Source organism: Buceros rhinoceros, unplaced genomic scaffold, assembly GCF_000710305.1.
Source record: "Buceros rhinoceros silvestris isolate BGI_N320 unplaced genomic scaffold, ASM71030v1 scaffold37752, whole genome shotgun sequence".
Taxonomy (NCBI): domain Eukaryota; kingdom Metazoa; phylum Chordata; class Aves; order Bucerotiformes; family Bucerotidae; genus Buceros; species Buceros rhinoceros.
This window is the reverse complement of record NW_010401312.1, coordinates 26,197-39,210: the sequence shown is the minus strand read 5'-3', so window position 1 is coordinate 39,210 and position 13,014 is coordinate 26,197. Positions and strand designations below refer to the sequence as shown.

Sequence of the window (13,014 nt, the reverse complement as noted above, 5' to 3'; positions counted from 1 at the left end):
TACTTTAAGCAGAGATCTGCTGCGCGTTGAGGTGTGGATCTGCAGCACCCTCCTTCGATATGTTTCCTTTTCCTTTTATACCAGATGAGGCCAACACACAGCCACCGTGAAGGGCTTGTGAAAATACAAAGGGCTAAAGACTTTGCAACAGGTATGCCTGTATCGTTAAGAAATGCAAAACTAATTAGACAGAGTGGCATTGTTATTACTTTAAACAGCACCAAGAAAATCTCATTACCGAACAAGAATTCACACAGCAGCACTAACAAAGGTATTTACCCTACTCATTCTCGTGCAGTACCTGTAGTTTTTACACGACTGTCATTTGGACGGGTGGTATTTTTTCCTTTCCTAGCCTTCAAGATGAGAAATTGAGGCATCTCTACGTGTGCAGAAAACTAGTAAATCACTCTGACAAACTGACAGAAAACTCAGTTCTGGAAATAAATTCAACTGTTACCTGGCTGTTAACTTCAAACAATTTCTGGAACAGTAAAAGGGTACAGAAACACCTGGTTATACCGATAGGAGACTGACTGGTAGGTTTCTGCAAAAATACTCACTTTTCATACTAGACACATCTAAAAAGAAAATTTTAATTTTAGAGAGTGTAATAGCACTCGATACAGTAGGTTTTCCTGAGAGAAGTCACCACAGACCACGGCCAATATAGATTCAATCATCTCCTCTACTTCCCGTAACTACTCAGCAACAGGCTATAGAATAAATATTTTAGAACACTACCCCGTGTTCCTGTATATTGCGGGACGTACAAAGTTCAGTGAGAGAATGATTAAGCTTATCGCTTTGGAAGCAAGTCTATGTGCTTTTAAAAGAAATGTTTGATGCAAAAATTAAGGACCAGAAAAGAATAGAGACGGGTAGAGAAAGGGTTCTGTACCTTGATGCTCCTTTACTTCAGAGCCCACGTGCCACAGACAGCATTCAATCAAATAATAGTCTTAGCAATAACGACGACAATACACAGAACACTACATGACATCAGTCCTTTGGCTCAAAGTAATTCCAGTTAGTTACTGAACGGTGGATATGCAAAATCTCCCCCACACAGCTGAAAACAGTGACCTTCACATCCTGTGGCTGAGAAGGCTCGAAACAAATTGGCAAAGGAAATTTAGCTTGCACATCCCTTACGTAGTTTGATTTCTCGTGCAGTTGAAACGGCATCAGTATAACTTTGGTATTCATCTGAAAAAGGCTGAGTTGGGAGGGCAGCTGGCAGTCCGCAGTTCTCCGAGCTAAGCTCTGTCTGAAAAGACGTCCAACTTCTCAAAACAAAATAATTTGTTTTAAACAAAACCAAAGTAATTTGTTTTGAAATGTTTCATGTTGCAGCACACCCAAGATACAGTTGTGTTCTCACAGGGGTATTACTAGCAGTAGAAATAATGAAACCACGCAGAGAGACGATGAGGTACCACAGCAGGGTAAGGTAAGACCATTTCTGAAAGGAGTGCTCTGGGAATATTAGCTTTCAGAGAACTTCTGTTGCCTGGCCTAGTCGAAGCCCTCCCAGTGGTTGCATTTTTTCCTCCTGAAGAGGAATATTATTTAAGATAATTTTTACAGTACAAACATTCATCCTGGAGAGGAACAACCTTCCCAGGGACATGATAGAGTCCCTGTTGCTGGATGTTTTAAATAGGCAACTGGTCAGGGTGCCAGACAGTCTCAGTTAGGCTCACTTTCCCCAAAAGAGCTTTCATTTGAGGTCCCTTCCAACTTGGGCTCTTCTGTGATTCTGGGGATACTGAGAGACTGAAGACACATTTGTTTTCTATGTGACCACCAACAGGCAACAATTTATTGTGTGATCGTTCCTTTTTAAATCAGCTAGAAGCAAATATTACCAGAAAGGTAAGATGCCAACCTGCCTGGATGGGACGGCACAGGCCACTTAGCAGAGGGGAGACGCTAGGCAGCGCAAGAATACAGCATACCAGAGGATGACGTTAGGATAAAGAGTATTTGTGACATCAGAGAGGTCTCTATAACGGTTGATGACCTCCATATGCAATTCTTGTCAACTAGGCAATTACATGTTAAAATGCTACCATCAATCAGTAGTATTAACATAGAGCAGATCTACTCGCTCTGTAGCTAAGGCAAAAACCCTCTTCTTCCCCACTAAAAAGCTTAATCACCATTTACGCATGTCTAAACAAACCCCAGTCTTGTAGAAACTATATACAGCACTGTAACACTCCACGTGTGTGAGTACATATATATATTTTTAGATGTTAGCCATCTTTTATTTACCACAACAACTTGACCTAGGACCTCTCCATTTGCATTCCATCCTTTCACTTTTTTTTCTCCAAAATACCCTGCCAAAAGATAATACGCCTTTTGCAGTTAGGCACCAAACACAGGGGGGAAAAAAGTGTCAAGCAGATGAACGACTTATTTCATAAATAAAACCCAGCTTCCTCTTGACCAGTGGGTTTGGTGTAAAGGGGAAGCTTCTGACAACAGGACAGCTGAGAAACTCAACTGGCTCAAGCCAATGGTGAAGTACAGGGGGAACAGAAAATTCTCTTTCCCACATCAGTAAAAGATATTTTCCCTTTCTCATATGCATTCTTCTCCCATCAAATATAGGTCCCTCCCAAGCAGACATTTTATAGGCTTGGTGACATTCGCAGAAAAGTAGTTCTGCTCCTCTGATACACAAAATCTGTCACTAGAAACTCCTTTCTTTCTTACACACGTCCTGTTGCAACTAAGCTTTACACAGGGCCTAGCATAGCGAGCCTCTGGATGCTGCTATGGCACCGAGAAAACCACTGGAGATTAATTTTAATACCCAGACATTGATACTTTGGAAGAATTTGTTGCAAAAATTATAAGGCATCCTTAAGGGGTCAAGTAGTTCATGTTAAGATAGACTTTCAAAGCCGAAGTCATTCCTACTCATATTTTTGCTAACACAGAACATTTTCATAAATATGATAGGCACAGACAGGAATTTCACAACCATCCATCTATCTTCACTGCCAAACACAGCAGATGCTTTAGCCTTAGCAGAAACCTTTAGCACAGTTCTGTGGCTCAGTCTGCTGCCCCAAAGGACCCTGTTCAGCAGCCACAGCTACAAAGACAGATTTGCCTTTCAGGATTGCATGCAGCAACATTTTTTTTTGTTAGTTTATTCCTTTTTGATATCAGCTGCTTTTTCTCTGTGGGAAAGCTACCATCTTCTTGACATGCAAAAGGCCGGACTGCACATCAGTGTAAGGAGGATGGAATGACAGTGTCGTATCAGCAGTGGTGTATGTGACCCAACCCACTATTTATATCTGACAGTCAAGCACACTTTGCCCTTATACACTAGGGCACACTGCCTCCACCTGGCAGAACACGCCTCGGACGTTCGCTGTTCTTGCATGTCACACAAGATGGTGTGTGGCTATGAATTCTGGAAATAGTTTTGGAAACAGAAGGAACAGAACCCATACATTATTTCTGTGAGAAAGGGCAATATGGGGATGAAAAAAAATAATGAACCATATTCATAACAGAGTTTTTTCCACAGAAATACTCACCAGGAACACACAGTAAAGTACAAAGGCTATATATATACATATACACGTGTGTGTCTATATATATATATAAAGAATGCTTTCTCAAATGTTTATTACACAATGAAAGAAGACTAATTGAAAAAAAATTCACATCCTAAGCTCGATCAAAGGGGACTGACTGATTGCTCTTCAGATCTATTAGCTAAAAGCAAGACTGAAAGAGCAGTTTTGAAAAGTGACATAAAACTGTATCACATTGGTTTTTTCAGTTCGTTAACTGTTTTAAATCAAACTTGACTAGACAGAAAAGTTGCTTTAGTATTAGACCAGCTATCTGATTCAAGTAGCACTAACACTGCGTTACGAGCACAGTGTTTTCCCCATGACTAAAATGGAAAGTGAAATCGGTGTATTTTTCTGCACACCACACTCATCCCCCTCCCAAAGCCCCAACCTCCACCTACGTCACCAATGTTGTTAGATACAAGACCTAAAGAAGATAAAAACCGAGACAATTATTGTTTTGTTCATTTGCATCTTTACATTTCAGTCTCCACCAGCTGACCACACGTGCATACCACCTCAATGTAAACAAGGCCTTCGTATGTAATTTCCAGGCGGGAAAGGAGTGACACAGTACGGCCGAAAGGGTTTTGTAGTCACCAGTGCTGTAATATTTAGGACTTCCCTGCTTTGGTTAGGATGCATTATGACGCTCCTATCAAATCTCAGTCTTGCTGCAGGAAATACACGGTGCAATGGGGTGCTAAATTTATGGTGAGATTCTTTTCCTATTTCTTTTTTTTTTTAAGACAGTGCAAGGTCTAGAGACAGCGCGAGAATCTCAGGATTAGGGTGTTGCAGGGTGCTATGCCAATTTTAGCCTACATTTCTTCGTATAAACATTTTCCCATCTTTGTTTGGTATCCAGCAAACAATCCTATCAGAAATTTTCCAAACGTCTGTGTGTTTTTGACTCTAAGTACTGTCCATTTCAAAACTTTGAAAAGTATAAATTAGTAGCTATACATCTGCTGTTGCTGCTCTGTTTGAACCTGTTGCTGTCCTGACTGCTGTTGTGTTGTCTGTGCTGGGGGCTGCAAGACATCAGTTTGAGGTACCGGCCTCCACGTCAGAGGCTGCTGTTCCGTTATCTGGTTCCCTAGAGGAGCAATGGAGTTCACCAAGGTGGTCAGGTTTATAAAATGGGCCACAGACTGAGGGTTGGCTGCCTCTGGCTGCGGCTGGATCTGAATGTCATTTTGGCGGTTGTGCAGCATGGCAGAACCACTGACGGTGTCAAACGTCACGGTGAGAATTGAGTTGTCCAGCTGTAACTGGCGTTCAGGTGCAGTCAGATGGCCCACAGCCACTGGCTGGAGGTTTGTGAATTGGGTTCCAGCTGCCGTCGTAATGGGGGTAACAGTGATATTTGTCAGTCCGACAGAACTGGAAGGGGCTGTGACATTTGGGTCACCAAGGGTCACCACCACCTGAGGAGAAACAGAAAGGTAACCTCAACCTTTTGTCTTCCAGCTGACTATCAAATACCCAGCATCAAGAAAGATCACCAGCTTGCTCAGGGACTCACACGTTGCTACTGCCAGCAAGAGAACACATGCCGAGGGGAACACAGGAAGCTTGGAACAGAACAACTTCCACTTACAGGAATGAGAAGGTAATGGGACAGGGGGCACACACAGCATTCAGAACAAGCAGCTGAAGTAACTGACATGTTTTCAGTCACAGCTACAGGCCGTTAGTGGTACTTGGCAAATGAGGAGATGCTAACTCCGAAGGAAAAGGAACACGAGAAGCTTACTGGTCCAGCTCCTTGGTTTTTTAAAGTCTCTATTCATCTTTGTGTTACTACAGTTTATCAAATTAGCCCTAAACGACCCCATCATTCTTTTCTCTCTGCTCTTAGGAAAAAAGAATTGTTATCCCTCTAAGAATGTCTGCTACCCATCACCCTGCTACTGAAGCTCACCTGCTGGATGCTCTGTACAGCTGAATTAGTCTCATCTCCAACACTGCCTGTGAATTCACCTTCCTTCTCCGTGTATTCGCTGAAGGCAGAGTCCTCTGGCACATGAGCTTCCTCCTCCTCGCCTGACTTCTGTTTTCGTTTCTGGCCACGTTTGAGAGCTTTCATATGCCGTTTCCCTTCTGATAATTCTCCCTGTTCCAAGGCTAATTCCGGCTGGAGCAACACATTTCCAACCAAAATATCAAGTCATTTTGCTTAGTGAAGTTCCAAGTAAGAGACAATCACCTGAAGTTGGTTTACTGTCGGTTCTCAAGCGAAGAAACAAACTTAAGCAAAAACCTAATTTCAGGGAACAAGATCTCGCCCTGTAACTACCTCTGTTTCATCAGCACACATGTTAATGTAACGACACAGATCAACAGCTTGCGTCTGCTTACGCACGTTAAGCTGGGACTGACTCTCTAAAAAAGCACACTCCTCGGCCACCAGCCTACGCCCAGCTCTGATATGTACCAAAACAGTGATGTCCTCACCTCACCCTCCAGCAGGCCTAGAACCTAGCTGCCACCAGAACTCTGCAGTGGCAGATTTACCTGAACAATCCCAATCGAGGAGGCATCAATGGTAGTCGTCTCTGGTAGCTGTTCTAAATCATCAATCCTGACTGAAATAATCTGTGAACAAAGAGTTATCAGCCAGTGAACGGCAGCAGTGCATACCACAGTCAACCAACACCGCATTGCCCCCATCAATCCTGTCACAAAGCACGACCCTAACATTTTACACCTATCATTTAATAAAAGGGATTTAACCACAGCTTTTAAAAAACGACCTTAAGGAATATCATCTTTTCTTGTTAAAAACCAGCAGAGATTAAAGACGATAATAGAAAAGTATGTTTATTTTTGTATTTAGACAGAACACAACCCACTTGGAAGTGATGAATTCTATTGAAAACAAACAATGCATTTGGAAAAAAATTATTTTAGCATTTCTATTGATAAACCTGTGTCCTACAACTGCGTCCTACTCCATTACTTTCAGCTAAATCTATACATCTCAGTTTATCAAAGAACAGAGACAGAGTGCCCTCTGGATTGCAGATACATAGCTGCGTTTTTAATCCAAAAAATCAACAAACAAATCTTCCTGTTGATTTCCTTCCCCGTCATGATGATAAAAAATAGGGACAGTTCAAGGCAAAGCAGTACGAATGATAAATTGGTAGTAAAAAAGAAAAAGCCTCAAACAGAATGGACAGGCCTTAGTCGACCTAAACAAGAAATGCTGAGGAGAAACACAATAGCTATTCAGAAATCTGCAACACAGAAAAAGCTCCACTGGAGTCAGAAAAAACACCCCTCTAATCCAGATACTCTGCAGTCAGCATTCACCTTCAATATTAAGAATAATTTTGTATCATCAGTAAATGCTACCACCACCACTCTATTCAGCGCTTCTTTCAGATCACTTCTGAATACAGAGAACACAATGGGGGGAAAGAATCAATTATACTCCCTAACGGGTGAAGACAAAACATGAAAAAACATACATTTAAGCTGAGGCAGAAAAAGAAAAGGAATTCAAAATAATCAGAAGAACTTCACTTTTAGGGACAAGAATCAGACACGTTTACTACTGAAATATAACTTAATGAAAGGGCTGATTCAGCTAAGTGCCTAACTGACACCAGCTAAAAGAGGCCCCAAATGATCAGAAAAGAGAACAAAACCTCCTAATTTCATTCAAGTCACTTAAAGCCATATACTTTCTTAATAAAAAAAAAAACGCAAAACAAAGTAACCAAATCGCCCCACAATCTACCTGCCAAAACTCACCTCTGGATGTTTACGCCTCATATGTCGACTCATAGATGCTCTGGTAGAAACCTTTGTTCCACACAGCTGACAGCTCTGGGCTTCCACCTTATCGTGCGTGAGCTGGATGTGCTTCTGCAGCATGTAATCAGTGACATACTTCTTATCACACACTGAACACGTCCACTGTTTTCCTACTGGTGGCAGACGGAAGGAAACGCTATTAGCGACAGCCCCCAAAGATGAGTATTGCACTGCCAGCATTTCAACAAGAGGAACAATTTCATGTTGGAACTCGATGTGTAAAACTAGTTCCAAGATTGGCAAGCGTACGGCAAGCCTAGGAACAGAGTTAAGCTGTTGTCTTTGGATACTGTTTTTTAGAGGATTTACCTGTATGAATCAACTTGTGAGTCTCCATCGTATTTCTCTCACTAAACGTCTTGCCACACAGCTCACACATGAAATCTTTGATTCCTGCATGAAAAGCACATTTAGCATCAGAGTCAAAACAGTCTAAAGTATCTGAGACAGTTCTGAGCCTCATATTACTGACAAAAAAATAATAATTAAAAAAAAATATCACAGCCAGACAAGTAGAAGCAGGCCAGCTTCACTAGCCCCATGCTGCTGTATCTGGCAGAAAATGAATCCAAGAGGAACTGACGTGGGAGGTAAAATTTTTATTTGGGAAATGAAAACCTGAAGACTAACTTTAAACAACCAACACTTTAGAACTACCCTAGACCAAACCCACCTCTCTTAAAAAAGCAAACATGAAACCAACCAAACTAGGTATCTCAACTGCGTAACGGGGGCCTTGGCTGATGAAAGGAGCAAGTCTCATTTTTCAAAAAGCAGGACACGAATATTTTTAAATTAGCATTCCTCATAATCTCTGACTGTTCTAGGTAACAAGTTCTCTCAGGAAGCATTCAACCGATTCAGGGCAATTTTTGTGCATCTTTAGAGACCTCACCCGTGTGCCTTTTGTAGTGCTTCAGCATGTTGACCTTCTGTGCAAATTTCCGGTGACATTCCTTGCATTCATATTCTTTAATTCCTTTGTGAAGTTTCATGTGGTGACGAAGTGCATGTTTTGTCTTCATTCCTGCGAGACAGAAAGCACAGCGTGACTGTTAGTCCATCGCTCCTACCTTCAGAGAAGAACTCATGACGACGTTAGCCAAGAGCTCCAAGATTGTACCTGCTCCATGTCCACAATCGCATGTTTTGAATTGTTTCAGTAGCAGTGCACATTATCACTATTACTTTAATTCCAGGTAAAAGCTGTGGAAATTAAAGCTCAGTAACCACTGAGGAAGAAACAAAACAGCAGGGGCAAGTACTGCCTTCCACTAAAATACCAGTTCGGATTTGTTCCAGTTATAACACAAACAACTCAAAAAGTCAAAGCAACTTTGACTCTTAAGGCTCTTAGAGAGAGACGTTACTCTATTTCTTATGCCTGAAAACAACCTGGAATTAAAAAAATTAGCTTGTATTCACCTTCGTGTTGCAAATATATTGGAATTCGGTCAGGCAAGCGCTCCTCAACCTGACAAAACCAGATTTTATTAAAATCAGTTTTGTCTTAGAGGCCATGAAACTAGATTGAGTAAAATTAGGGGTAGTTACGTATCCATAAAGGTCCCTGACTAAACCAGCTTCTGACTCTCAAAAACACAGGACTTACAGCACTCTGAGGACCCTCCCGATATTCTAAGAAGGGAAGTAGTTTTAATTCAGATATTCACCTGCTATCGAATATCACAATTAATGGAAAACAAGGCATTAGACATACCTTTGCCACATTCTGCACACAAGTATTCTCGGATATTATCATGGACTCGCATATGTTCTTTTAACATGTCTTTTCTAGCAAATGATTTGCCACATTGCTCACAAGCATGACTTTTTACACCTTAAAAATAAATTTAAAAGACAACATAAAGAAAAAAAAAAATGTTAATGAAAAATGTGCATCTCCCAAAAACTGACTAAACTGGTGAATCAGAGGGCAACAGTCCACCTGGGTTGTCAACCACATCTTTCATGCATATTGTGGCCCAAACTAAACTAGAAAACTCTGGAGAGAGAAAAAAGCTGCCTTTTTGTGTGACGAAAGAAAGAAGATAAAGCCTGAGGCAGGAAAACACTGAATAGCATGAAATAATAATGAGCTGTTAAAAATGATTTTGCAATAGCAGTTTTCAGCCTGTGTAATGGTGAGAAGGTGGCATGGATAAGAATTTGGGGAAGAACACAATACAGAATTACAATTTTTAGCAGGCAAATCCTGCATCTTATTTTGTGCCCAGACTAAATATCTTCATTAATACTATCTGCTTTAGAAAACTGGTCTACCCTAACAGCGTAAATATGACGTTTATCTTATTGTAACTTACAGTAAGAACCCATAACTTATTTCCTCCTGAAAAAACACAAGGCAGCCACTGCAACAGAACTGTCTGTTTAATACTGGTAACAGAAAAGAAACACAACATTTTTACCTGTATGTATAAGCTTATGTCTTTCCAGATTTCCTATACTGTTAAAAATCCTTCCACAGATTTCACACGGATGGATGTATCTGAAACCAAAGAGACCAAAACTGGCACCGTTTTCTTGAGACAGGGGTGGTTTTCAGGCATCTCTGTCAGTAACTGGATTTCATTGGGTAATACTAATTACTACAGAAAGCTCCTTGACACATAAATGCATTTTGAAAACGATCCTCAAAACCCCCTAAGCTTGCTGCAAGCTTGGAAGAGTCTGGCATAGCTCAAATCACAGTTTCTAGAAAATACTTACCAAAATCATAGATTGATACTTTACAAAGCCCAAATTGGAAAGCTGTTGACTAACCATCTGTGTGAAGTGAATCACTAGTGATTTATGTATTTCAAGCTTTCAATAAACATTCTCAGACTCGCTGTACAGTTTCAGATATTTTAGTACAGCCCAACTCTCTAAAAGTGTCACTGTAACTTAAAAAATAAATAGCTCCTCTGATCAGGCTGACATGTCATCTTACTTCTGCACATTAGGATCAGGCAGGTTCTCTCGATGAATGACCATGTGCGCATGGTAAGTTGCCTTCAAGGCAAAACGTCGGTTACAGATGCTACAGCCATAGCCCTTCTCCTTGTGAACATCCATTATGTGTTTCAGGTACTCCTTCCCTCTGCCAAAAGTCAGCTGTGGAAAGAACCAATAGTGAATGAAAGGGGGAATAAAGTCCTCAGGAACAGCGAGAATCTAACAACACACTACCAGGATCCAGAGTCAGAGCTAGTAGATATAAATACCCTGTGTATCACTAGATGAAAAATCCGTGAGAGTTGGGTTTAGGCCCGAATCTCTTTAGCCATTACAAGCACATTGCTACAGGACGGGAGTTAACTCATTTGGAAAACTAGCTTGAGATGGTATCTCTGCTTCTTAGCGCTGCTCAAGAAGAGGACCTCCAGTTATCTGTGGACTGAGGAACAGCCTTGAAGAGAGCCACGTCTAACCTCCACTAGCTGTCAAAGCAAGGACACCACAGGTGGACAAAACGTCTTTTGGGCTTTAGGGGCAGAGTGAGGTCTACTCTGCATAGTAAGCTTTGGCATTAGCTCCACCAGAGCTGGTATTTCTAGGCATTGCAGAGCAGCGGTTCTAGCTCAGCTCTTGGAAGCGCTACAGGTACGATACTCAGGTACTTCACTCCTTAGCTCCCTGGGCTAAGTGATCCTGCCTACGCAGATATGCAGCACGTCAGGGCAAAGGGCCATGATGACATGACCTTTTGCTCCAGTTTCGGAGCTAGTCAGGGTATTTCTCATAGCACTGCACAGCTGGGTGAAGGCGTACTCTGGGATGAGAAAAAAACACAAAGATTCTTAAGAGCTCAGAAAAGATATTTCACGAAGACCCACTCATATGTTGTTCTCCCTTTGGAACGCACAAACAAATATTTTCATCCAAAAAGAGCTTTCCCATCTCAACACAGGTAATGCTCACTTTCCACAGCTGTTGCCTTACAGTTTACTTCAGAAACACCGGCAAAAGCACCGAAAACCCCAGCTTCCAAAAAGAGCTTTATAATTGGAATGGCGCAATTGTCCTCATTTGGTAGCATCTTGTTATCTAATTTACGTACCCATTAAGTGTCAGGTGTAAAAATTACCGCACTGAAAGCAAACACACGATTAACTGCTGTGATACATCGTCTTATGTTTACTGACATAAGCTTAAAATCAGTTTGCACTTAAAACCAGTTTGCACTTAAAACCAGTTTGCAGATAATAATGGAAAACTGAAGCATTATCATCTCCATGCCTTTAAAATGATGACAACCTTTAAAATGATGACACTTTCACCACGCTAAGGGTCGTATGTGAACTAAGCTCTGATTTCCAGGGGCCAAGTCAGCAGCCTGACTACCAAAATTCTCCTGTCCCTCTGTCAGCTGGGCCAGTTTTCACTGACTAGTTTTGCATTCCACCTGCCCCAGCACAGCGCGTTCACACAGTAAAGGCACAGAATCCAGACAGGCCTTAAAGACACCATTCTTCTCTGTTACTTCTTCACAAATCAGCAAAAGCCATGCAGTAAGAGGTTTCCAGTCTTCCTCTCAGCTGACAACAGAGTCAAGTATGTTCCAGCAGGGCTTCGAATGCCATTCTGCTAGTACGAGAGCAGGCCAAGAACCAGCAGTCCTCCTGAACGTAAGCAGCAGTCTTAGTCCTCCAAACCGGATATCCACAGGAGGACCATCCGATCTCAGCAAAATTGATCAATTTGATGACTATCATTCAAAAATGCTACAAGAATTTTAATTTGCACATAATTAAAAGGTAGCGTAAGATTTCAACGTTCCTTTAGTGTTTCTCCCTCTGGTTTTGCTTGCTTGCTTTCTTGCACACAGGTAAGCATACGGATATGTACCTACCTTTTAAAGTGTTCAGCATTCACCTCGTAGAACACCACCTAAAGTCTTAAGGAATAGCATCGCTTCATAGATTAGAGGTAACAAGTGCTGCAGAAAAGAGCAGACCCATGGACTGGCCTTCTCTTTGTGAACCCTAACTCTTAATTAGAATTCTGACTGATTGATAGACATCAAGCCCTCCCCCCATCTCAAAACAAGTTAATTTAAAGCTACCTGGCACCTTTTGCAGCTATACTTGTGCGGCTCAGAGTCTGCACTTTCATCAGAGTTGTCATCATTCTCCTCTGAGGAGATTCCAATTTTTCCAATGAACTCTTCTCTCTGGTGATCATCCATCAGTGCTATGTCCTGTGTAGGGTGGGAAAGAATATTCTGTTCAATACGTTAAACTTCCATTTCAAAAGGTCAAGCCCAATCAGCTTTTGCTGCCACGCAGACTGCCTCGTGTTAACGACTGCTGTGACATTATTTGCTCAAAATATCCTCCCGCTTCATTCGGTTCAGGTAAACAAAGTTCTTTTGTCCATGTCTAAACAAGGAACAACTGTTTATCCAAACATATAATACCCAATTTTTGTGTATAAAAGGAACTTTAATGTAAACAGAGACTCAACTGGTACAGTGTTACATGCATAAAAGCACCTTTATGAGCACCACGGAGTGATACAGTTCCCCCTCAATTCAATTTCTTACAATTCAGTGTTAACCTAGTTACGTCAAAAT

The 13,014-nt window shown here is 41.5% G+C and overlaps 1 protein-coding gene across 1 annotated transcript in view; it reads right to left on the bottom strand.

Annotated features, from left to right (window-relative positions):
• Nucleotides 1-4,357: 4,357 nt before the first annotated feature.
• The window catches only part of PRDM15 (PR domain containing 15), a 30,999-nt gene continuing 22,342 nt past the window's right edge, over nt 4,358-13,014 (bottom strand). Inside the window, exons 15-24 of the mRNA XM_010132226.1 lie at nt 12,505-12,639; nt 10,390-10,553; nt 9,866-9,945; nt 9,157-9,276; nt 8,332-8,463; nt 7,746-7,829; nt 7,374-7,549; nt 6,129-6,209; nt 5,536-5,748; nt 4,358-5,038 (exon numbers count right to left, since the gene is read on the bottom strand). Coding sequence (XP_010130528.1) covers nt 4,562-5,038; nt 5,536-5,748; nt 6,129-6,209; nt 7,374-7,549; nt 7,746-7,829; nt 8,332-8,463; nt 9,157-9,276; nt 9,866-9,945; nt 10,390-10,553; nt 12,505-12,639 — 1,662 coding nt within the window. The 3' untranslated portion in view covers nt 4,358-4,561. The remainder of the gene's footprint in view (nt 5,039-5,535; nt 5,749-6,128; nt 6,210-7,373; nt 7,550-7,745; nt 7,830-8,331; nt 8,464-9,156; nt 9,277-9,865; nt 9,946-10,389; nt 10,554-12,504; nt 12,640-13,014) is intronic.